General features: G+C 45.9%; 1 protein-coding gene across 3 annotated transcripts in view; it reads left to right on the top strand.

Annotated features, from left to right (window-relative positions):
• The first annotated feature begins 959 nt into the window (after window positions 1–959).
• The window catches only part of MYLK3 (myosin light chain kinase 3), a 42,463-nt gene continuing 18,328 nt past the window's right edge, over window positions 960–25,094 (top strand). Inside the window, exons 1-8 of one of the 3 annotated variants that reach the window (XM_017668422.3) lie at window positions 960–1,122; window positions 12,040–12,130; window positions 12,964–13,372; window positions 16,962–17,407; window positions 19,380–19,485; window positions 20,098–20,191; window positions 20,582–20,691; window positions 21,637–21,778. In XM_017668422.3, coding sequence (XP_017523911.1) covers window positions 1,036–1,122; window positions 12,040–12,130; window positions 12,964–13,372; window positions 16,962–17,407; window positions 19,380–19,485; window positions 20,098–20,191; window positions 20,582–20,691; window positions 21,637–21,778 — 1,485 coding nt within the window. In that variant the 5' untranslated portion in view covers window positions 960–1,035. Of the gene's footprint in view, window positions 1,123–6,381; window positions 7,083–12,039; window positions 12,131–12,963; window positions 13,373–16,961; window positions 17,408–19,379; window positions 19,486–20,097; window positions 20,192–20,581; window positions 20,692–21,636; window positions 21,779–25,094 lie in introns of those variants that run through there. The other 2 variants (XM_017668421.3, XM_017668420.3) reach the window with 2 other exon arrangements.

The following is a 25,094-nucleotide window of genomic DNA, read 5'->3' as shown; positions in this document are numbered from 1 at the left end:
TAGTGTGAGTTATCAGCATAGGTAGAAATTCTGACTTTTGCTTTCTGACTGTGTGGCCTTGGATGAGCCACTTAAGTTAGCCAGATTGGTCCCTCTGTACAGTGGGGATGATAACTAGTAGTTTAACCTACAGACTTGCAGTGAGCTTGAAATAAGGCACTGCAGCTGAAGTGCTTAACACAGGGTCTGCCCATGGCCAGGCTCTGAAATTCAACTAATATCCAAAGCCTTCAGCCTCTTCTGTGACTCCTATCAGCCAGTCCAGGTGAGTCAATGTGTGTATCTGTCTGTCTGTCTGTCTATGTGTGCCAGTGTGTATGGAGGGCTTGACCTCCCCCCGAGCACTCTGGGAAGATCTGGCTAGGGAGTCTCCCTGGGGCCAGCACTGAGTTGGAGCTGTTATCTCGTTCAGCAGACTCAGGGGGTCACCCCTTCCCCAGTGCAGTGTGCCGGGCTCTGGAGGCTGTGTGTGTCTTCACTGCTTCCTGAGTATTCTTATTCAGAGAGGCAATAGCGAGAACCTCCCAGCCTGGAGATGACTTACCAGGCTCCTAGCCAGGGTGCAAGTAGCCCCAGTGAAGGAAAACAGAGCCACCAATCTGTTCTGCTGTTGAATGGGGCTTTCCTCTGCTCTGGAGGGCTGCCTGAAGCCTAAAGGTAAGGATTCCCAGCAGTCTACTGGGCTCCTGCTCCAGGATTCTGGGTTTTGAACTCAGGTCAGCTCTGCCCTAGGGCTCCCTCCCTCCCTCCTTGAACCATACTGTGTTTGTTTCACAACTGGACACTCTGCTAAGTGATGCAGGAAGTAGGCCCCCAGGGAGGCAGATACCATCCAGCAAACCAGATAAGCAAGTGAAGCCTCTGGATGCCTCTGGGACTTGGGGCAGGGTCAGAGATAAGTGGAAATGCCAGGCTTATCGTGGCTGCCTGAGTTCTAGAGAAATCATCCTGGCCGGCCAGTCCACCTCATTCTCAGTGCTCCGGGCAGTTGGGCTTCTCCAGGCAGAGTAGGCACTGAGTCGGCACAGCTGCAGGATGGGGACACTGTGCCCCTCTCCAGCACTTTGCAGTCCCTGCACCAGAGGCCAGCAACGGGCATCAGATTACACCCAGATATTTGCGGTAAGGGCAGCTCTGGACCGGTCTGCTTTGAAGTAAGAGCCTGAGGAACAATTGTTAGGGTCATGGGACAAAGGGAGCCTCAGTGACAGTTGTTCCTCAGATCTCGGTCCTCTTGGACCAAGATAGTCAGCAGGAGGCTTTGGTTGAAGGGTACAGCCTGGGGATGGCCTTTCCTAACTAATGTGGGGTGTGGTAGGCAGGCAAGGCTGAGCAGCAGCTAACCCTGAAGTTGTCCATGTTGAACTTAGTGATGCTTTCTGAGATTCTAGTTCATCTCTGGTTTCCTTCCCTGAGTTAGCTCAGCTTAATGAAGGACACATCTGCACTGCTGAGTGCCCATCAGCTAACGGTGCAGGGGAAGTGGCTGGGCTGGACCAGGTGCCTGGGGGAGCTGATTTAGGGTTGGGGAGACACTCCCCTTCCCCCTGGCCCCACCACACAGTGAGGTGACTGACCATGCTGCCGTTCTGTTGGCTGACCCTCTGGGGTGTGATAGGAATGGGGGCAGGGGTGGTGAGTTCTAATCTCTACTGGTTTCATGTACTTACCATGTGTCCCACACTATGCTAAATGTTTTACTTCATGAATATTCAAACAGCCCTGTGGTTACTGCGCTGTTATGAGCCCTCTTTACAGATGAGGAAAGCTGCATTCAAAGAGGTTAAGTAAGTTCCAGGTATGCAGCTGTCTCAGAAGGCACTTTTGTGTGCCATAGAAGAATACACCTCTCCTCAGGATGCATGGCCTCCCTCTCTCAGGATGTTGTTATGCTATTTGATTTTGTTAGAACAATAGCCTCCACTGCCATGTGCTGTGACACTTGTTATAAATATACAAATCTACAAGGTGAATGACACATTGTTCTCTCTCAGATGTGCCCTGCAAAACCTGCTTCCCAACCTGCTTCCCATCCTTCTCCCCAGCAGCAAATACACTGGAGTTTTTTAGCTGTTTCTCCAGGTGTTTGCCTCATTTCCTGCTTGCCAATTTTCTACATTATGTTGGACCTCCTCGTAGGAGAAGTGAGGATTTAACTCTCACTCTCCCCTGACTTTCCAGTCCCACCTCCAAAGAAATATGTCACTGTTTCAACATAATAAAGTGTTCTTATACCTTATTAAGGCATAATAGTATGACTAATGTAAATATTATTCCCTGAAAAAAATAATTCACGTGCTTCAATTTCATTCTTTCTTGTAAGAACTCTGATTTTCTTGGCGTCCCTAACCCTTTTGTTCCACTTGACCCTGTCTGCCAGCATCATGCTGATGGCTAACATTTGAGCACTTACTGTGTGCCAAGCACTGATCTAATTGCCTTACAAACTTCTCACTTACCCTCCTGACAACTCCATCAAGTGTAGGCATTGTTATTCTCATGTTACAGCCCAGAAAGTGCAGACACAGAGAGGTTAAGTAAACTGGCCCATGATTCTGCCTAATAATTGGCAGAGACAAAAGTTAAATCCAGACAATCTGACGCCAGGCCCATGCTCTTAACATTTTACTACATGTCTTTAATATATAATATTTCCTCCTCCTGAAGTCATCCCTTTTTGGGGCTCTCTATCTTCCTGCTCCAACTCTGGGTTTATGTTGAAATTGTTGTTTCCTGGAGCTCTATTTTTTGTTTGTTTAGTCTCTCATTTTGCTGGAGTATATCCTCAAAGCAGCTTCCTTAGAAAACTTGCATAAGTTTTTTTTACATCTTTGCAAATCTTAAAATTCTTCATTCTGCCCTCTGACAGTGGTGCAATGTCTTCAAAATTCTAAGGGGAAATCCTTTTTAATCTAGAATGTCACATTCAACCTGTCTAACATCCAGTTGTTTTTAGGGTCATTCTGATGGCAGTTTTCTGGTATGTGACTTTTTTTTTTTTAATTTGGGGAGATTTTTATAATTTTCTTTTAATCCCTGTATTCTAAAATTGCATGATTGTATTTCTTTGATAAATCCCTTCCCATTTTTTTTCATTTTTTTTCCTCCTGAAACTAGTTAATTAGATGTGAGACCAGGTAGGTCCACTGCCTAACTCTCTTGTCTTTTATCTCATAATGAACATGTCTTTATCTTTTAGTTTTATTTTCTGAGATTTATCTTAATTTCATTTTCTAATCCCTCTATTGGATTTTTAAATTTTAATCTTCATATTTTAAATTTCCAAGACCTCTCTTTATTCTGTGCTGCTGCTTTTCCGTAACACCGTCTTCTGTTTTAATGATAGAATAGGCTTTCATATTATTCTGTGGCTACTGAGAGCCTTTTTGAAACTTTCTATTTCTTGGTTACTCTCTTTTCTCTACAACTATGTTTCTGTTTATTTGGGGCTCCTCTTTTCATTTTGGGGGTTTCCTTTGAATATCTGGTGATCCTTTTTTATGTGTGCATATTTCAGAATAAGGTAAAAAACACTGGGGGGTTGAGGCTTGTTAACTGCTTGGCTTTGTTGAGGACAATCAGAAGGGTAGCTATCAAGGGACCCCCAAAGCCAGTAAGTAGAACTATTGTTTCATGGACCATTGACTTTCTCCAGAAGCAGACCCCTGATCTCCAGGTGGGGGCTCCCCAGCACTGCCCATCCTGTGCAGAGGTGGGTGAGGAGGAGAACTACTAGTGCTTTGGAATAGACTCTTCAGCCTTGCATTTCTGCTCTCCTCTTACTCCACCTAAGGTCTCAAGCCTCTGGGGTTCTTCAGGGAAAGTGGGCTGTCACCAGGAAGACCAAGGTAGAGTCTTGGGGTTCAGTGCATGCTGACCCCAGCCTGTGGTAAACAGAAGTCAGCTTGTTTTTTCTGGGACTAGATCAGCTGTCCTGCCCTTATCCAGGGAAGATGAGGAGTCTATGGCCATCTAGCTCACCTGCCTTTTCTCTGGTCTGTGTTCTCTCGACTTGGAGAGTGGAATGCCTCCCCCATCCTCTGAGCAGGTGCTGTTGCCCAAAAAGAATTGCCAGTGGCTCCTGCTGTGCAGGGAGAGTTGGGAAGCCACGAAACAGCCCTCAAGAACCCCTATGCTCATAAACTCGTTTTTCCTGTAGGTGGAGAAATAAAAGGGATTCAAAGATGATTCTCCTGGTTTTGCTCCTTTTCATCAAAGATTCAAAAATTTTTCTCTTTGGTATATTCTGAGCTTTCTTCCAAAGGATCTGAGAGCTTACTTCTTCGAATTGTCAGGATTTCCTGCCTTGTACTCATTTGATTATTCTGAGAAACCCCAGCTTCTGCCTCCTCTTTCCACTAGTCTCTCAACAGTCAGCCCCACCTCCTGCGTCTTGCTGGAGCCTCATTAGTTCATTCCTTCCATACAGTGAATGCCCACCACATGCCAGGGATATTGGTGCACCTGGGGATGGAGGCAAGCCTGAGAGGTGTTGTTCTGGCCTCAAGGAGCTTCAAGGTTGTTCTGGAACAGTGGATGATGTAGCAGCCTCATTTCTAGTATGTCTAGTAAATCTTGTAATCACTTGTTGCTTAAGGAGACCCAGGGCAAATACATATTAGCTTTTGACATGATATGTATCTGGGACATTTGTTTGTTTCCTTTGGATTCATCTGGACTTTGAAGATATCTTTCCAGGCTTTATTAACCCAGAGCTTACCTGCATGCAGGTTGCTCTGATCCCTATATCAGTGGTTGGCCTGTGGTGTGTATTGGTAGGAACTCTCTCCCAAATATTGGGTCTGTCTCTTCACACTGGTGGGGACTTCATTCCACAGCGGCTATTGGTACCTACTGTAGGACAGAAGTTGGGCTGGCTCTGAAACTTCAGGAAATTTCTCAAGGCAGCCACTTCCCAAAGTTTGATCCAAGGAACCCTAATTCCACAAGGAAGTTTTAAGTGGGAAGTGTGGGGCAGAAAGTGATCCCCTGGGCAGATGCTGGTTTCTTTCTGTGGCAGATTAGGTTTTGTTGAGTTACATAGTGAATCCCCAAGAGAGGCTGAACACAGTGTTCTCCAAATTTCTTTTTCAAAGGAGAGTTTATTTGTGGCTATGTTTTAGATCACAGTGACTATAAGAGACCAGTGCTCTTTTCAGCATGTTTCAGGCCATTCTGCCAATGACCCCTAGGATTGTGCTTCCAGAAATGGGTCTGGATTTCTACATGAGCTTCTTAGGGCAGCTTTCCCAATTGATAGAGAGATGGGTATCAAAGAGGTTTGTGGTCAAGTGGCACTTGCATAGCAAGCACAGGTTTTATGGGTGCTCAAAATAGCACAATGATCTAAAGGTGCTATTAGATGTGAGATTTCCAGGTCAAAGTTTATTCTTATGATTGTTTTTATTCAGAAGCGGGGAGCTTAAGGTGACACCAAAGTGCCCCTCTCTGGTGCCAGCACTGACTATGGCTGAACAACCCTCAGGAGACCATGTGCTGGGCCAGCCTTGGACAAATTCCCTCTCTAGCCTTGCCGTCTCCCTATGAGGGCCTGGGAGAAAATGGAGTCAGTCAGGGGCTCCCTGGTGGCCTCAGGCTCTGTGGTGCCACCTCACGCCCCAACTCAGTATCAGCCAGAGCCTCTCCTTTTGCTTTATTGATGCTTCTGTACAAGTTCTACTCAAAGGTTTTTGAGGCTAACGTGTTCAGAAACCATGGGAAACAGGCCTCTTGCTCTCTAGGGCCCTACTGCATCTGTTTCAGTTTAGGGATTTAGTGCCCGATACCCGTGTAGTCCACTCTGGCAGAGCAGAGGGCTGCTGGCAAGTGTGCCCTGAGGACTCTGTGGGGAACATGATCTGCGGGATGGCACTTGGTGAGCAGCCTAGGCCATTGTCCCTCACTTCTATTTTTAGCACAAGTGACTGGTGACTGAAGCCCTGTGTTGGGAGGGACCTGCAGGGTCATCCCATGGGCAACCTAAACACATGTTTGGGGCATCTGCAAAGCAGGGACACTGAAAATTTCTTTTTAATTTACAGAAGCATCAACATTTCATCATGGCAAAAATCAGAGTGACCTCACATTTATTTTTGGTCTTGCTTTTATTGTGAATTAGATGTGTGTATAGCAAGTAGGACACTGTCCACTCCTCTGTGCTTTGGGTGTTTACTCTGCCCTGGGGTTCCTGGAGCCCCTTGTGGAGTCCAGCTGTCAGGTACCTTACCTAAAGGATCCCTTTTCATCTAACCTTTAGTTTCAGCTACATGAACTACTGCCTGCCTGTGGCAGATTCTTAAAATATTTGCCCATCAGCACCCTCTCAGAGAGGAATGCTGCCATGATGTCAAAAGGGCCCCACAGAGAAGGGCCTGGGCCAAACCCAGCCTGTCACTCATGGCCCACAGCAGAGTGGGAGATAAGCAAAGGCTCAGAGAGCCTGGTCCTCTGGGCTCCCCGAACAACCCAGGCGATCCGTGAGGGTTGGCACTGTGAGGTGAGGCTCTAGCTACCAAGAACAATGAACATCCAGACCCTGCCGCCTAAGTGAAAACCAGGGGTCTGCAGCTCTCCCAGTTCCTCCACCTTGTCAAGGCTGCATCGGGATGTCAGGAGCACTTAAGGAGGGTTTGGAAGCCCAGGTACCACTAGTGTCAAGCAAGGCCTGTTTAACCACCATGGACAAAAAGCTTAATGTGCTAAATGAGAAGGTTGACAAACTCTTGCATTTCCAAGAAGACGTCACAGAGAAACTGCAGTCTGTGTACCAAGGCATGGGCCACCTGGAGCAAGGCCTGCACCGGCTGGAGGCCTCCCGGGTCCTGGGCCTGGCTGGGGCTAATCATACTCCACCAGCTGCCACACAGGCTGGGTGGCTGGAGGTCCTGGAGCTGGTGAGGGCTGTGCGGCAGGATGCTGCCCAGCATGGTGCCAGACTCGAAGCCCTTTCCAGGATGGTGGTGGCTGTGGACAAGGCCATAGCTTTGGTGGGGGCCGTGTTCCAGAACTCAAAGGTAGTGGATTTCATCATGCAAGGGATTGTTCCCTGGAGAAAAGGAAACCTGGCTGACAGCACTGTGGAGGTTGGTTCCTGCTTCCCTGCCCTTTGGGCTGGAAGGGAGGCCCGGGGGGCCCAGTGGGGAAACAGGCCAGGTGGCAAGGTTTAGGAAAGCTGGGGACTATTGTACCCACATTGTGCCCCTTGCATGACCTGTTGGTGGGGAAATGGAGAGACAGAATCTTAAAGGTCATAGGTGTATTTCCAGACAGGACACTGACTGACTGATTTTCCCAGGGAAAGGAAGGGGCAGTGCCCTGGGGAGGGCTGTGGGGCTTGGGTGGCTCCAGGGCACGCAGAAGCCACTGACAAGTGAGCTGTTAGAGAGGGGGGACCATGAAGCTTTTTGGACATCCCAGTGACATCTCCTTGCTCCTTTCTGTTCCTCTGCCCTGGGGTGAGAGATGGAGTGATCAGTTTACCTCTGCGGAGCCCCTATTCAGAAACCCAACCCCCCTCCCTTCTTGTCCCCAACCTTGTGCTGTGTCCTGGAGTGGGTGGAGCATGCAGCTGCCTGTGGAGAGATGAGTGTTGACAGTGACCCATGGGGGACACAGGTCCAGGGTGGAGCTGGAGCCTGGGGGTGGAGTGTGACATTTTTGGGAGCCGCTGTCCCCAAGGGTTGCATAATCAAACCTGCTGGCTAGTGGAAGTTTGGCTGGGGTGGGAGTGTTTGTGTATATGTGTGAGGTGTATGGAGGCCACACTGTTTCGGAACAGCTAAGGGTCAGCCACTCAGCAACACTCAGACAGCCTGGAGCCACCATTTTGGACCCCTGCAGTTGCCCACCAGCTTCTGGCAAGAGATAAGCTCGGGGCTACAGGAGTCTGCGCTTGACTGTCAGCTGCTGAGGCTTTCAGGGGCCAGGCTGCCACAGTTTGTCTTCCTTCCCCACCCCAGCCAGGCCAGCTCAGCTTGCTGAACCCTGCCCCTCCCTACCCTGCAGCTCCTTCCAGAGCATGCCCCCTTCCTTCTGCACCCCGACTGTAAGCCTGGCATGCAGGGGAGATGTGACCTGCTCTTGCCACTGATAATCAACCTCACCTTTAAAAAAGAAAATTAATCTAATATATGCACATGGTAAAATTGTTCATGTGATATAAAGAGCATATTCATCCCTCCTACTTCATCCCCCAGTCCCCAAGACAACCCTCCTACCCAAGCAAACATGGGTGTCAGTTGCCTGTGAAACCTTCCAGATAGATCTGTTAATCTATAAGCACATTAGTATATTGACCACCATCTCTGTTTTGTTTTTCAATTTTTTAAATCGAAATTTAGTTGATATAAAATACTATATTGGTTCCAGATGTGATTTGACTATATATATTATTAAATGCTCATCATGATGAGTCTGGTTGCAGGAGGGTATAATATAAGGATGAGTATAATGAACCCTGTAAGCCCATAACTGGAGACCAAAGTTGTTTCATCCATTCCCTTCCTACTTCCCTTTCTCCAGGTTATTTTGAAGCAAATCTGAGACATTGGATCATTTCCTCCATAAACATTGCAGAATTTATATCTAAAAGAAAGGACTGTTTTAGAAAAACATCATCACAATACTATTATCATACCTAAAGAGTAAATATCAATTTAATATTGCCTAAGTCAGTGTTCAAATTTTCCTAATCATCTTATACTTTTTTCCCCCTTGCTGTTTGTTTATTTGAGTCAAGACCCAAGTAAGGCAACTGATTATATGTCTCTTAAAGCTAATTCTTTTCCTCTAATTCATAAAAAAAATGTAAAACTTTTTATTATGGAAAATTTCAAACATAACCAGAACTAGACAGAATGGTATATCTCATTGTGGTTCTAATTTGTATTTCTTTTGCTAGAAACATCTTTCATAGATTTAAAACCTTTCATATTTTTCTGTGAACTCCCTGCTCATGTTCTTTTCCCTCTTCTCTATTTCAGTTTGTTTGCACTTTTCTTACTGATTTGTAAAAGCTCTTCATATATTAGTGGAATTAACTGTCATACATGTACCAGATACTTAGGCATTTCTGGATAGATGGCAGACAGAATTCTCTCTTTTCTGAGTTCTTGTAACATTTCTTGTCTGTTCTGCTCCACTGGTGTGTGATTGCTCTCTCTTCTGGTCTTTGGGTTTAATACACATATTGGGAACCCTCTATAGGTTTGGGTCTAGCCTTCCAGTCAGGTTGTCAGCTCCTCTTTGGCCCATGGCATGCTCCCTGCTTCCCTCTGTGTACGGTGGTCAGCAGGCATCTCACAGGAAGAGTCAGGGAATGGGTTGTGAACAGAGACACAGCCCCAAACATTTAACTTACTGTTGGTGCTGAAAATGGTGTATTATGGAGAGTTTCTGGACACTTTCTTTGTGTGTCCTAAGAGGCGGGGGCATAGTAATCATTTGTGTGATTGAATTAAATCCTAGCACTGGCTGTTAAATTTGAAAATTTTGTCAGCCCTTCATGAAGCTCCTCTTTGGATCTTCTAAAATGCCCAGGGGCACGTTTGCTTGGAACAAGAAATTAGATTATTACTAGAAACCAGATGCTCTCTCATGAAGGACAGGTTCAGGCTCAGCCAGGGGTGGGCCCAAATCACAGTCAAGCTGATCAGAAGACATCAGTCCTCTAGAATGTTGTTTGGAGGTCTCTTCTCCTTCCTTCAGATGCACCTGGCAGGGCAGGGATCAGAAGGCTGAGCCTTGAAGACACACTCAGCTGTGTGTATGCGTATGTGTGCATATGTAAGTGTTTGAGAGCCTGCGCACACCAAAGGCAGGGGGCGGGTGAGGACAACCTGAGCCCAAGGTCTGCCAAAGGACATCTGTTTGAGTCCCTCTCTACTAGTGGAGGAAAACAGGAGGCAGCTCTTGATAATGCTTCTAGTTACCCCAACTCAGGGGGGAAGGGCAAAGTCTGCAGAAAGAAGCTAAGGGACAGGACCCTGCTGAGCAGGGAGCCCAGATCACACTGACACTGTTGATGATAATCATGATGACTGCAGCTAGCATGCATTTATTAGGTACCCAGCACACCCCAGTTGCTGGGTTAGGTGTTCCTGTGTGTTGTGTTTGTACCATTAAGAGGACCAAATTTGAGATCCTGGAATCTAGAGGGATGAGCAAGTAATAGGATTGAGAGAAATGGGCATAGTGTAGGAAGAACAGTGGGACCAACTCTCCACCTTAATGTCAGGGAAATATTCAAGCGACATGAGGACTATGGTGCCCCAGTTAGAAGGAAGGAACTGCTCCAGCCTAATTTTGCCAGGTGGGCCTGGAATTACCAGATTTTCAGATTTAAGAAAAGCTGGGAACCTGGAGTTTTTTCTAATCAATTTTATTAAGGTGTAATTTACATACAGTAAATTGCACATACACACACAAAATACATACATTTTAAGTATATAGATATATATATAGATATATAAGTATATAGATATATTTTAAGTATATAGATATATATAGATATATAGATATACATTTTAAGTATATAGATATATATCTAAGTATATAGATATATAGTATATAGATATATACATTTTAAGTATATAGATATATAGTATATAGATATATATAAGTATATAGTATATAGATATATATAGATATATTTAAGTATATAGATATATGCTTTTTTTTTTTTGGCAGTTCTTTTTGTCCTATATATATATTATATATATAACTATGTGTTGCTACTTTTAAAGTCACTGGAATATAAAGTTGGTCTTATATCACACCAACACAATCAGAAGCTAGAACAATTCTATCACCCCAAAAGGGAACTTAGAATTTTAATGTAAAAATCTTCTAGATTTAAAATGTTGATAACAAATTAAAATTTTTAAAATGTAAGCCAAACAAAGTGTGTCTCAAGCTGTTTTGGGCAGTGGGCTCCCAACTGAGGCCTCTATGGGCAAGGCAAGAGAAAGGGCCTTCAGAGGTGAGTGCCATGGGCCCGGGGCTCAGCCAGGCTCAGGGCTATGATACCTGCTGCTGTGACAGGTGCCAGGAGGAGTCTTAGGGGCTGCACCAGCCAAAGTCTCAAAACCTCTAGAAGTGCCCGGGGGACCCAGCAAGGGGTAAAGCCATCTAGACAGATTTGCACTTAGAAATCCCAAGTGGCTAGACTGTTCCAGGAGTAAGCACATGCACTGGTGTGGCATGGAGCATTCAGAATTAAGAAAGAGCTGCTGAGAGTTTCTCTGGGCTGGGCTTTGAGCCTCCTTACATGATCAGCTCATTGAGCACAGACAGCTCTGTCTCAGGCAGGACAAAATCACCAGAGATACCAAACATTTATCATGCCGGGCACATTTCTCAGGATATTCCACAAATTAACTCCCCTGATCCTCCCACTAACCCTATGAGGCAGATAATATTCTTTCTGTTTCACAGATGAGGAAAGTGAGATACAGAGAAATAAAGGATCTTGGACAAGTGGTAAAGGTGGGGTTTAAACTTTGAGCAAGTCTGGCGCAAGGGTCTGAGAGGCCATGCTCCTGGCCACACTACTGTACTGTCAAGGGGTAACCATGGGCTCCACCCAGCCAGTTCCCAGGCAGACATTATTAATTGATCATGGGATGCCTTACCCCGTCCACCTATTCCCCCCCAACCCAATCCCTGACATGGATTCAAACCAAGCCAATACTGCAATTGCCGTAACTGACTGATCTGAATTGACACTTCAAGATTAAATCTTCTTTTCATCCCTGGTCCAAGTACTTGGAGGTCCAGGTAAACTAGACCCTTCTATCAGGGGCTGAGTCTGCCCCTTACGGGCAGTATGGTGACACATTAGAAAGGATTTGGTGACTTTGAGAAGCCTTCAAGGTTCTTATATCTAAAATGACAATAGCAATGTCCACCTTTTCATATCACTGTGAGACCATGTGAAGTAGCCTAGGTAATTATGTCTTAAGCACATGGTAGGGGCTCACCAAATGTCTGTGGCCTGAATGATGATGTTGATGATGATGATAGTTATGGTTGTTCTTTTAGAACAAAGAGCGAGCCGAGGAGAATGGAGCAAAACCAAAGCACACCCTGAGCACCAGAGCGGCGCAAGCTGGGGTCAAGGGGCTGCGGGCAGGTAGGTGGGGCCCCATTTGCTTTATTCCACAGGGCACCCAATGCACTCCCACAATAAAAATACCACCACCAACAACAATGTGATTACTGAAAAACTGGTGAAGCTTCTGCTTTTTTTTTTTTGGCAGTTCTTTTTGTCCTATATATATATTATATATATAACTATGTGTTGCTACTTTTAAAGTCACTGGAATAGTTCTTTTCTGTGTAAGCTATGTCACTAGCTTGATACTCAGGTTTATTTCACTTTGTTTTACATTTTTATGATTCTCTTTTTAAGTTTAATTTTCTTTTATACTTTTTTATAATTTTTTTGCATAATATTTACATGGTTCCAAAGTCAGATTGACAAAACAAGGTATATTAAGAGAACTCTAGCTTCTATCCTTGTTTCCTGCACCCTGTTTCCTCCCCAGCATATGGAACCACTTGAGAAAGTTTTTGTCTTACCTTTTCTTTGAGGTCCAGTCTCTTTAGACCACATTTTAAGTGATTAAACACATGCATGTGCATGCACTCACACATACACACACATAAACAGAAACATACCATATACATTTTTCTCCACCTTGCTTTTTTTTACTTAGAGTATATCCTGAGGTTACTCATAGCTGCACATGGAGATACTCATTTCTCCTTTTTTTGGCTGTGCAGCACTCCTTGTATGATGTATCTTGGTTTAATCAACCAGCCCTTACTGATGGTCAGTTGGGTTGTTTCCAGTCTGCCTATTATGAATATGCTCACTGAATGGCTGTCTGCATTCTTTATAATGTCTTTGGGATAGATTCCTCTAAATGGGAGTCCATTTCTACCCTGCCTATTTTTCTATAGAAAACCAGAAGGTGGACCTGCCAGAGGGGACAGTGGAGAGGCTGCCCCACATCGATGCTTCAGGGATAGGATCTGACCTGCTCACTCAGGCAGAGGCCTTAGCAGGACAGGGAGACAGAGGTCCCCTCCCAACCCAGGTGCCCCCTGGCCACCTGCTGCTGCCCACAGAGGCAGAAGCCAAAGTTCCTAGGACATCCAGTGAAAACCCTGGAACTGGCCGGGAATTGTCTGCAGCACCCAGCAGGGTCAGTGAGGCCTCCAGCAGCCAGGAGGCTGCGCCAGGTATGGGACAGGGAGCATCATCCAGCAGACATGACGCTCAGCCCTTGGAGGAGGAGTGCATGAGGCTGACTCCAGGGCCACCAGCCCAGACCAAGGCAGCTCACAGTGGTGGAGAAACACCTCCAAGGTAAGGGGTACTCCTTCAGGCTGGGCAAGGAAAGGATTAACTGTAGTCCCTCAGCTGGAACACGGTCAAGGGACCAGCTGCTCGGGTTGAGTGTCCGCTCTCTGCACATTGCTGGGTAACCTCACAAGGGGAAGGCAGGAGAAGGCCTAGGCTGTGCATTCAGGAACTCAGAGTACTGGTTCTCACCTGGTGCTTGTTAGAATTACCTGGAAGGAATTTTTAAAATAACAATTCCCAGAGATCTGATTTATTCAGTCTGGATTGAGGCACAGGCATTGAGATACATTACATCTATCATTCTATCTATCTATCTATCTATCTATCTATCTATCTATCTATCTATCTATCTATCTATCTATCTAATCTATCTACCTATCTATCTATCTATCTAATCTGTCCGTCCATCCATCCATCCATCATCCATCCATCCTTCCACCCATCCATCTATCTATCATCTATCTATCTAATCTATCTACCTATTTTTTAACAAGCTCCTTAGGTGATTTCAATGTGGAACAGGGCTGAGAATCTCTAGTTCTTAGAGAAATAATAATAGCTAAAAGATGGGGTTCACTGAACACTTTCCAGGTGCCAAGAATTAGCATCATCTCATTATATTCTCACAACATCATTGGGCATGAGTGTGGTTAGCATCCTCATTTTATTGATGAGGAAATGGGCTTCGAGTACCCAGGGCCACACAGCTTGGGATTTACAGAGTTTTTGGACTCCAGAAACTGTGTCCTTAACCACCATACCTTCCTCTGGTCAGCATTTGATTAAGTCCTCACCACTCTGGTGGGGAGAGAAGGATGAGTACTCAAAAGTGGGAGGTGGGTGGAGTGTGGGTCAGTCCATGGAACTTTCTGAAGAATTATGCTTGGTGCCCTGGAGGTGGCAGCCTGAGGACCAGCCCTCAGCAAACAGCACAGAATGAAGAGTTTAGCGACCGACTGCCAAGCCCTCCTGAGCCCTGTAATTGCCAGCCCTGCAGCCCCCAGGGACACCCACTGGAGGGTATTGTGCTTTCCTGGCTTCTCTCAAAAGGACCTGGTACTCTCCTGCCACTGCCCAGGGCTGTCCTGACCTGTAACGGAGGCCTGAGGCTGAGGCTGGGCTCAGGAGGGGAGCTGGTATCTGTGTGTGTGGGCTGAGAAGCCCTGTGTTTGCCAGCCTTTGTTCTGGAAGGGAATGGAGCTCCTGGGAGACCTAACCAGCCAAAGGGAGGGATTCTTGGCAGGCATTCCTGGATGCCCTTCAGGGCTATGAATGTGGAATCTGGGGACCAGGGTAAACTTGCCATGAGCCTGTTAGGGGCTCCAAAAGGATTCTGGTGAGGGAAAGGTGTTTATGAGCTGAATTTTAGGGACACTAGACTGCCACAGGGCTCAGGAAGGGGAGAGACCTCTACCTGCCCCTCCTCATGGGTATATTTTGAGGAAAATAGGTTTGAACTCAAGCTGTGGCTCTGGTTGGCAATAGCTACCTGTACAGAAGATCCTGAGGCACTTGGTGGGACAGAGTGCTGTGATCGATGCCTGCCCTGGCTGTGCTGTGCAGGAGGGAAAGCCTAGGACACTCAGAGTAGCATGGGAATGCATGGCAGTGCATTGGGTCATTCTGTGTCCCTTGGAATGAAGACCAAAGGGGACAGTGGTGACTACTGACCTTCTCAGCTGGTCACTTGACTATCTGGATACTCTTCTAGCAACTGGCTTCCAGAAGTTTTTCGTGTCCCTCTATTGAAACAGGGCCTGAACTAGGCTTAGATGCCACCCTTCCCATCCTACCATGTCATCACCAACCCATACTCACTCCCAGGGGGCACTGTGTTGGGGGCATACTGTTGCCTCCTGCCCACAGGCTGCTGCTTCTACTGCATTAAAGAAGAGGCCTTGCTCCCAGAGGACTCACAGCAGCTTAGAGAATGGAGCTGGGCTTTCAGCTGCTGGGGAAAGGCCTCACTTTTTAATTGTAAAAAGCATGCTTTTTAAATGTGTTCAGTGGTGTTAAGTATATTCATGTGTGTGACATAGATCTCCAGAATGTTTTCACCTTGAAAATCTAAAACTCTGTAATCATCAGAGGATTCCCATTTCCCCCTCCCCCAGACTCTGGCAACCATCATTCCACTTTCTGTCTCTATGAATATGACAACTCTTAGTGCCTCATGTAAGTGGAATCAGTCTTCTGTGACCAGCTTATTTCACTTAGCACAATATCCTTGAGGTTCATCTAGGTAGTAGCATGTGGTAGGATTTTCTTCCTTTACAGGGCTGAATAATATTCCACTATATGGCTAGGCCTCATTTTGTTCATCTGTTGATGGACACGTAGGTTGCTTTCACATTTGGCTATTGTGAAAAATGTTGCTATGAAGATAGATATCTTTGAGATTTTGCATTCAATTCTTTCAGATATAGTCTTAGAAGTGAGATTGCAGGATCATACAGTAGTTCCATCTTTACATTTTTGAGGAACTGCATACTGTTTTCCATAGCTGCTATACCATTCTAGGCCTTAACTTTTGGAGCCCTCCTGTGTTTGTGCTTCCTCTCTTCATTGACTATTAGCACGTCTCTGAAGTATTATCATCCCTGTTTGACAGAGGGAGCTGAGCTGGACAAGCCCAAGGTCATCCAGCAGACCAGTTCAGAGCTAAGACCAAAATGGAGGCTGTCTGACTCCTGCTTGAGCATCAGTCTACACCTGACACTCACACCTGCACCCCCACCCCTACACACATAGACCCTGGCAGTAGGATTGTGAAGAGTAGTCAGGGTGGGGGCAACTCTAAGAGGGAGGGTCTATACTTGGGGTCATGGCACCAGGGTGAGGGTCCTTCCCTCTCAACATAGGGACTCAGAGGGCCTTCCTGACTTCTAGCTGGGGTCCCAAACCCCAGTGCTGCAGGGTCTGGGTAAGAAAAATGGACAAAGTGGGCCCAGTGGCATTGCCAGGGTACAGTGGGGCTTGTGGGGAAGTGGAGAGCTATTCCTTAGCCATACAGGTATGTAGGCCCAGCACAGCCTCTGTGTTCAAGAGAAACACATAGTCCAGACTCTATGAGCAATTGCCTGATTTTAATAAAATGTGTCTGACCTGTATTTAAAAAACAATAGGGTGATGTTTGACCTGGCTCTCCCTTCTCCATTTAACTGAAAGGGAAACTGAGGCCCAGAAAAGGGTGGGAGTATTGCGGTCATGTCTCCTGCCTCTAGGCTACAATACTGCTGGGCCGAAGCAGGTTTCCAAGGGCCTCAGAGGGATCTGGTGCCCACCCCTATCCACCAGTTTGCTTCAAGCCTTTCCTGGACACTCATCCTGAGGAATCCTGAGAGCTGATAGCACTGTCTGTCCCTGAAGCCAGCATCTCCCCTGCTGTCCTGTCTAAGCAACAGTGGTCAGGGATCCAGAGCAGCTGGGGTTGGAGTCTGCTGGTTCCAACCCTAAGCTAACACTTACTATTAACAGATGAGGAAACTGGGGCCAAGGGGCCACAATCAGTGAGTGGAAGCAGCCGGCATTTTGAACCCAGGTCTGTTCTGACTCTAGAGTCCTTGCTTTGCCATATTTCTCTCTGCCCCAGGATCTCTATCCATGTGCAAGAGACGGATACCCCTGGGGAGCTACTTGTGACACGAAGGGGCAGCCTCAGACACACACCTGCTGTGGAGGCTCCAGCAGCTGCCCATCCAGGTGAGCAGGAACCACCTGAGTCTCAGGCCCCTGGGACTGAGTCAGGAAAAGAGACCCCGAAAGGAGCCAGTGAGTTTTCCCCCCTGTGGAAGTGGAGCAGTGATGGGGGAGCAAAGGCCGAGAAAAAGCAGGAGCCTGGCACCAAGCCTACCATGGGACCGAGTGGGGCCAGGTGGGCCAAGGGAGACAATGCTGGGGCTCCAGGCCTGCAGCAGGACAAAGGCCCAGGAGCAGGAATCCCTGAGGTGGGGAAGGACTGCACAGCTGGAGACATGGGCAGAGTGGAAGCAGGAAGGAAGATGCCCCTGAGAGCTGAGGCTGGTCGCCTGGTTCTGGGTAAGTGAGGCCATTGCTGTGCCCCCAAAGGTGAGTGGGTTTGGAAGGGTATTTCCACGGGCCTCCCTGCAGCTTCCAGGGAGATGAGTTGAAGACAGAACAGCCTGTGGCTCAACTAGGCCAATTTCTCAGAGCCACCTGGCTGCCTGAGCTTTCTACCCATTGGTATCATTCTGGATGGAGATAGAGAAATCTGTTAAAACAAACCCATTAACTGGTAGATCCATTATCAGCCATTTTCATCCAGTGAGTTGACTACTCATCCTGGGATAGGGAAGGGCATGGTGAGGCTGCTGACCTGCTTTCTGTCCCAGTGGTGGTAGGAGGTATCCTTGTGTTTCGGTGACCCGAAGACCCTCAACTTCTCCTGCTGTTAGGGTCATACCCTCCTTGGTCCAAACCCTCATCCCATGACTACAGGAAGACCACCCTTTGCTGATTCCCTGCCCTGGAAGTTCCAGAAGTCCCTGAGGAAGGCTTTGTGTTCTGCACATCTCAGCTCTCAGTTGCCCAGTCACACTGACTTCTTCAGCTGCTTCCTCTCCCCTTGTGCGACACAGGCCTCCCTTAATTCCTGAAACACAGCTGAAAACAGGACTGACTTCAGAGTCTTCTCTGAGACTTGGGATGGTGATAAAGCCAAGGTTAACTGTGAGCTCACTGTATGCTGAGCCACGTGCATTTGTGCCAGTATTTATCCTCACAAGCCTGTGGAATGAGGATACAAGAGAACACAAGACAGGTTTGGAAGCACACGCAAAGCCAGAGAGTCAGTGCTGGCAGAGCTGGGATCTGAACTTGACTGTCTGGCTCGAGAACCTTTTGTGTAAACCTTATGGCTCTGCAGCCTCTCAGAACAGAAGGCATTTCTGTGCAGCAAAGGAAACTTCTGAGCAAAATTCTAGACTGGGACTCTGTGACACACACCAAGGTTCCATGCTCTCCTGGCCTTTCTAGGGGTCCAGTAAAATAACAGTGACAGAAACCCACAAATGTTACCCCTTGCAGTCTAGGGCTCAGGGCTTACCTTTGCAGATACAAAAAAGGATGAGCAATATGCTCTCAAACGCAAATTCAACTTTCTACTTTAGGGAGCAAACTGTTGCATGTATTAGGACAAATTAAGAGAAAATAGCAGTATTTCCATTGCACCCAGTATATGGTTTCAGAGGTATTAGAATTGTCAGTGGAAAACTCTGACTGCTCCCACAACAAGCCCAGAACAAATGTCAACCTAAGCCACAGACTTCCCTCCAAGGGTCTTCTAGCCCTTAACTGTGCAAACTGGTTTATATCATTGTGTTTGGTATGCATTCTGGATTTGCTTTTATTCCTTTATCATGTGACATTTCTAGATTTACTTTATGTCTACAGGACAATATTCTTTTAAAAATCATAGACTGCTTTTATCTTTCCAAGTCTTCTATTTACCCCAAGACCCGCCATCCCCCCGACCCTGGCCCTGGGAGCTGACCCTCTATCATGGCCTCCCTTGCCTTGTCAGGAGACCCACAGGGGAAAGAAGAGGGAGGGTGGGTGTTTCTCCAGCTGTCATACCACCCTTGCTGGTTTCCATAGCCTTGCTTGTACCTGTAAACACAATCCTGTCATTAAACTGTGCTCGATTACCCCATTCAAATGTGCCTTCTGTTTCCTGTGGGCTGTACTGACCCAACGTGGACCTCTTCTCTACTGCAATGAGCAGACTGGACGTAACTTCTCCATCTTGTGAAGAGCACTGTTGTAGGTGCTGAAGGACCCAGGTTTGAATCCCATCTGTCACTGACTGTGACATTGGAATGGTCACCTTACGTCCCTGAGACTCAGCTTCTTCCTCTGCCAAATGGGAAGCTCCAATGTTGATTCTTGAGAAGGACAAAGGGTTTGTCCTTTGAACCAAGTGGGTCTGAGATGGGTGTGGACAGGTGTGGGCTGCATGTAGGAAGCTCACAGACTGTTGTCTTCTGAACAGATGACAGTCCAGCCCCACCAGCCCCTTTTGAGCACCGGGTGGTGAGTGTCAAGGAGACCTCGACCTCAGCGGGTTACACAGTGTGCCAGCATGAAGTACTGGGAGGGTAGGTGGGTCTTCTGCCTTGATGGGGGCAAGGGAGGGGTAGGAGGTGGGGCAGAAACACCTGGAGCATCAGGGTGCTGGGTGATTCTCAGGAACTGCTTAGTTGAACAAGGCCGAGAGTGGAGCAGCATGTGAAAGGGGATAGTCCACAGAGGGGAGTGCAGAGAATGTCCCCTGTTGTGTAGGAGAGCCACATGGGGTGAAGGAGCTGAAGTGCAGAGTGAAGAGCGCCTACACAGTGTGGGCACAGGGGCTCTCTACTGGAGGTGCTGGGAGGGCTGATGGGACAGATAAGAGGGATGGCCCCTGAGGCACAGGGCAGCTGGGCGGTGTGGGGTTGGAGGATGTCCCCTGTGTAGGATAGACCACTTGGTACAGGTGAAGAGTTCTTCTCTAGGTTTCAGGACAGAGCAGGTGAGGGGGATGCCTCCTGGAGTGCAGGGCAGCCTAGGTGGTGTGGGAGTGATGACTATGGTACCTCTGGGGTGCAGGATAATCCTGTGGTGTGTGTGGAGGAGGGCTAGGATCAGAGAGTGCAGGGTACAGGATGGCTGCCCATGTGTGTGGTGAGCCTCTTAGGTTCTCAGCCTGCTGTGTCATTGTGTCTCTGCAGGGGCCGGTTTGGCCAGGTCCATAGGTGCACAGAAAGGTCAACAGGCCTCTTGCTGGCAGCCAAGATTATCAAAGTGAAGAATGCCAAGGACCGGGTGAGGCGTCTGTCCTGAGCCAGCCAGTGCCCCTGGCTAAGCTCAGGACTCCTTCACTTCCTTCTCATCTGCCCCGGGCCCCATACTGAGCAGGAAACCTGGTTGCCTTCCCTGCCTCTTTCCCATGACTCCCACACTCCAGTCAGCAACAGGGGCTCCTGGATTCCAGGTTTTCTTAGTGAGCCTCAGATTTCCTGTCTCTGAAATGGGTGGGTCATACTATGGTCCCTTCTGTTGTAAGGTTTGGGTGGTAAGAGACCTGGTGTGAAAGCAGGAAACAAGGATGTGGGATGGGTGTGCATGTGCATACATGTGTGTGTCTTGGGAGGCACGGCTGCCTCCTCTTCCTGACACATTTCTTGGAAACTCCCCTCCCCCTGGCTCTGCAAGGAGGATGTGAAGAACGAGATCAATATCATGAACCAGCTCAGCCATGTGAATCTGATCCAGCTCTATGATGCCTTCGAGAGCAAGAACAGCTTTACCCTTGTCATGGAGTAGTGAGTGTCTTGAGAGGTGGGACAGTGGCTCCTCCACAGGCCAGGCTCAGGGCTAAGGCTTGGGGCCATGGTTCTAGGCAAAGCTCTCCCTGTCCCCTTCCCTTCTTGGGGACATCCAGGGAATGTCATCACCTCCTCTGCTTGATCTCCAACATGGAGCATGGAGGACAATGCCATTTGTCACAAACCAGTGGCCAGTGAGCTTGATTTGATCTGCAGTTGTATGTTGATGTGGCCTATACAACTTTTAATAATTTTGATTTAGTTAACAGGTGAAAATTTGGAGATTCCACATTAAAACCTAGATTTCTGGCTTTTCTTGAAAATTTAAAAGATCTAGTAATGCTGGGCCTGCATTTCCAGCTGGAAGTGGTATACCAGCTCACCTTTGTAGACAGGCCAATTAGTCTTCCATTTGCCACCACTCCCAACTAACCCCTGAAACTGAGGCCAAGGACTAGGAGGCCATGTATTTGGGGGCTTGTCTTGCTACTTGCCTGCTGGTAGAATTGAGGAGAGTGAAACATTTTGTCATGGCATGTCACTATAAAAATTGGAAAAACAAAATTCAAAAAATATTGTGTATTTTAAGAAAACCTTTGTCTCACATCTGGTCTGATTTGCCCATTTGGAGTTCTTGTCATGTAGGTACTAGATGGTCCCTGCAGGCAAACAAATTTACAACTTTGGCCTAGAATATCCACAGTGAGCCTGTATTATCAACACTGAAGACAATTCAGTCTTCCCTTGGTCCACTACTTCCTTTTTACCACTGCACTCTGAGCTGGAACAGGGCCAGAGCAAAGGTCCCCATTAACCCTAGACGGTAATGACACCCTTAGGTTGATCTGACTTAGCCTTTTTTTGGCTGCTGATGATAAGTGTGGCCAAATCCTCTGAAAGCCTCACTTAGACCAGTGCCTGCCTCTCCCTTTGCCCTGGCAGTGTGGATGGGGGTGAACTCTTTGACCGGATCACAGATGAGAAGTACCACCTAACGGAACTGGATGTAGTCTTGTTCACCAAGCAGATCTGCGAGGGTGTGCATTACCTCCATCAGCATTACATCCTGCACCTGGATCTCAAGGTCAGGCTCCTCCTGGACTTTTGGTGGGTGGGCCCAGGCTTTCTGAGCCTCTGCTGCTCTTTCATCCTCAAAAGCTCTGTCATAAACAATCGTGGATGCCACTCCTGGCTCTCTGCTATTTCCTAGTTCTGAAGTCTTGGGCAAGACATGATCCTCTCTGAGCCTCAGTTCTTCCATCTGTAAAATGTGGATAATTATACCTGTTTAAGTGTTACTTGAAGATTAAATGATACAATGACCTTCTTTTATTTAAGGATATCTTTAAGATTCATTTTTAAAAATTAAAATAGGAACTTATGCTGTAGTGACAAATACAGGCATGTATAATATATAGAAATGTATAAAATACACAGTGAAAGTTCTTTCCCCCATCTCTATGCTGAGAGGTTTTCTCTATTAACAATTTGGTATGATACACAAACACACACAAAGGGGATTGTACTCTGTCCTGTTTTAAAACTTGCCGTTTTTAGTTAATAGCATTTATAGACATCTTTTCTACAAATGTCTTTAAGTGCCATGTCATATTTCACTGAAATAATGCATTACACTTTCTTTTGTCTACTAGGATTGATCTAGGAGTATCATGCACTGGGTGCAGTGCCTGGCTGGTAGGAAGCACTTGATACATGGTGGACATTTCTGTGATTTCCCACTCAGCTGGGCCAACAGATGGGCATTTCTTTACAACCCCTTTCAGGAATTTCAGTGGCTTCTCACAGAAGATGGGAAGTGGGTTGGCTGGACCTGTGTGGGTGCACATTGCTCCTTGCACATTGACCATCTTCAGACTGACATCAGACTGTAAGGTTGGAGTACTTAGAAAAATAGTGGGGATGGTGGGGAATTGACCTTAGTGTCCCCTGCTCACTAGAGCTAATTCCAGGGCTTCTAAGTCAGCTATTCTGTTGATTGGGAAGTTAGTGGAAGCTCAGGATTCTGCTCTGTGGTTCTGGGTCAAGGAAAAGCCTTTGCCGCAATCCCTGTGTCTCTGCAGCCAGAAGCAATAATTACAAAGGTCCATTTCCCAGCCAGGAGAAGGGCTTGTGTTGGTTCAGCTCCCTCCCAGCCATGAGATCTTGCATAAGTTCTTTGATCTTACTGATTGATCTTACATAAGCTCGTCAATTGCAAAATGGGAAATAATAATACCTACGTCCTAGGGACATTGTATGGATAAAGCCCCAGAGCTGCACTGTGTAATATAGTAGTCACTGACCAGTGTGGCTGTTCAGCACTTTAAGTGTGGCTAGTGTGACTGAGAAATTGAATTTCATATTTTATTAACTTACATTGATTTAAATTTAAAAACTGACACTCTATTCAGTTATTAGTAAACTTTTAAGTATTTTGGAACAACTTCAATATATGAATTTACTTTTCAACTATGAATTTCATAAAATCTAAACACAAATAATTCATGAAATCTAAATACAGCTAAAATATTTCTGGTGAAAATTTAGTATCTGACTTGAGATGTGCTATAAATATTAGATACATAATGGATTTCAAAGACTATATAAAAAGTGAATGGGAAATATATATTGATAACCTATTGAAATAATAGTTTTGATATATTGGTTAAATAAAATATATTATTAAAATTAAGTTTTAGAAAATACTTGAGATGAATGAAAATGAGAACACACAATATACCAAAACTTATGGGATGCATCTAAAGCAGGAAGAAAATTTGTAGCTGCAGGTGCCTATATTAAAAAAGAAGAACAATCTTAAATCAATAGTATAACATTCTACCTTAAGGAGCTAGAAAAAGAAGAGCAAGTTAAACTCAAAGCAAAGAAGGAAGAATTAACACCAGTTCTTTATGAACTCTTCCAAAAAACAGAAGAGAAGGGAACACTTTCTAACTCATTTAATGAGGCCAGTCTCATCTTGAAACCAAAGACATATAAGAACAAAAACTACAGACCAATATCCCTTATGAATATAGATGCAAAAATGCTCAATAAAATAGTAGCACACCGAATAAACATATAAAGAGATTATACACATGACAAAGTGAGATTTATCCCAAGAATGCAAGATTAGTTTAACATATGAAAATCACCAATGTAATTTGCCATATTAATAGAATATAACAAAATCACATCCTCATTCCAACAGATACAGAAAAAGCACTTGACAAGATCAAGCAACTTTTCATAATGAAAATACTAAACCAACTAGGCATAGAGGGAACTTTCTCAACCTGATAAAGGCCATCTATGAAAACCCACAGTTAACATTATACTTAATGGTAAAAGACTGATGCTCCCTCCTTAAGGTCAGGAACAGGAAAAGGGTATCTGCTCTTACCACTGCTATTAAGCACTGTACTTGAGGTTTTGACCAGGAAAATTAATCAAGAAAAGAAGTAAAAGTCATCCAGATTGAAAAGGAAGAAGTAAAATTGTCTCTATTCACAGATGCCATCATCTTGTATATAGAAAATCCCAAGGAGGGTGGAGAGAAACTACTGGAATAGATGAGTTTAGCAAGTTTGCAGGATATAAGACAAATATACAAAAACCAATTGCATTTCTATATACTAGAATACAATCAACAAGCTGTAAATAAAATTAAGAAAACAATTCCATTTACAATACTATCAAAAAGAATAAAACACTTAGGAATAAACTTTTTTTGGTATAATTAATCTACTGTTACATGAGGAACATTATGCTTACTAGACTCCCCCCATCACCAAGTCCTCCCCACAAACCCCATTACAGTCACTGTCCATCAGCATAGTAAGATGCTGTAGAATCACTACTTGTCTTCTCTGTGTTGCACAGCTCTCCCCGTGCAACCCCCACATTATACATGCTATTCATAATGCCCCCTTTCTTCCCCCCAACCTTGTCCCTCCCTTCCCACCCACGTTCCCCAGTCCCTTTATCTTTGGTAACTGTTAGTCCATTCTTGAGTTCTGTGAGTCGGCTGCTGTTTTGTTCCTTAAGTTTTTTCTTTGTTCTTATATTCCACATATATTCCACATATTCCACGTATGAGTGAAATCATTTGGTACTTGTCTTCTCCTCCTGGCTTATTTCACTGAGCATAATACCCTCTAGCTCCATCCATGTTGTTGCAAATCATAGGATTTGTTTTCTTCTTATGACTGAATAATATTCCATTGTGTCTATGTACTACATCTTCTTCATCCATTCATCTACTGATGGACACTTAGGTTGCTTCCATTTCTTGGCTATTGTAAATATTGCTGCGATAAACATAGGGGTGCATCTGTCTTTTTCAAACTGGGCTGCTGCTTTCTTAGGGTAAATTCCTAGGAGTGGAATTCCTGGATCAA

The sequence above is a fragment of the Manis javanica genome, chromosome 17 (assembly GCF_040802235.1).
Source record: "Manis javanica isolate MJ-LG chromosome 17, MJ_LKY, whole genome shotgun sequence".
In the NCBI taxonomy this organism is placed as follows: Eukaryota; Metazoa; Chordata; class Mammalia; order Pholidota; family Manidae; genus Manis; species Manis javanica.
Note: the sequence above shows the minus strand (reverse complement) of the source record. Positions and strands in the feature narration are given on the sequence as shown.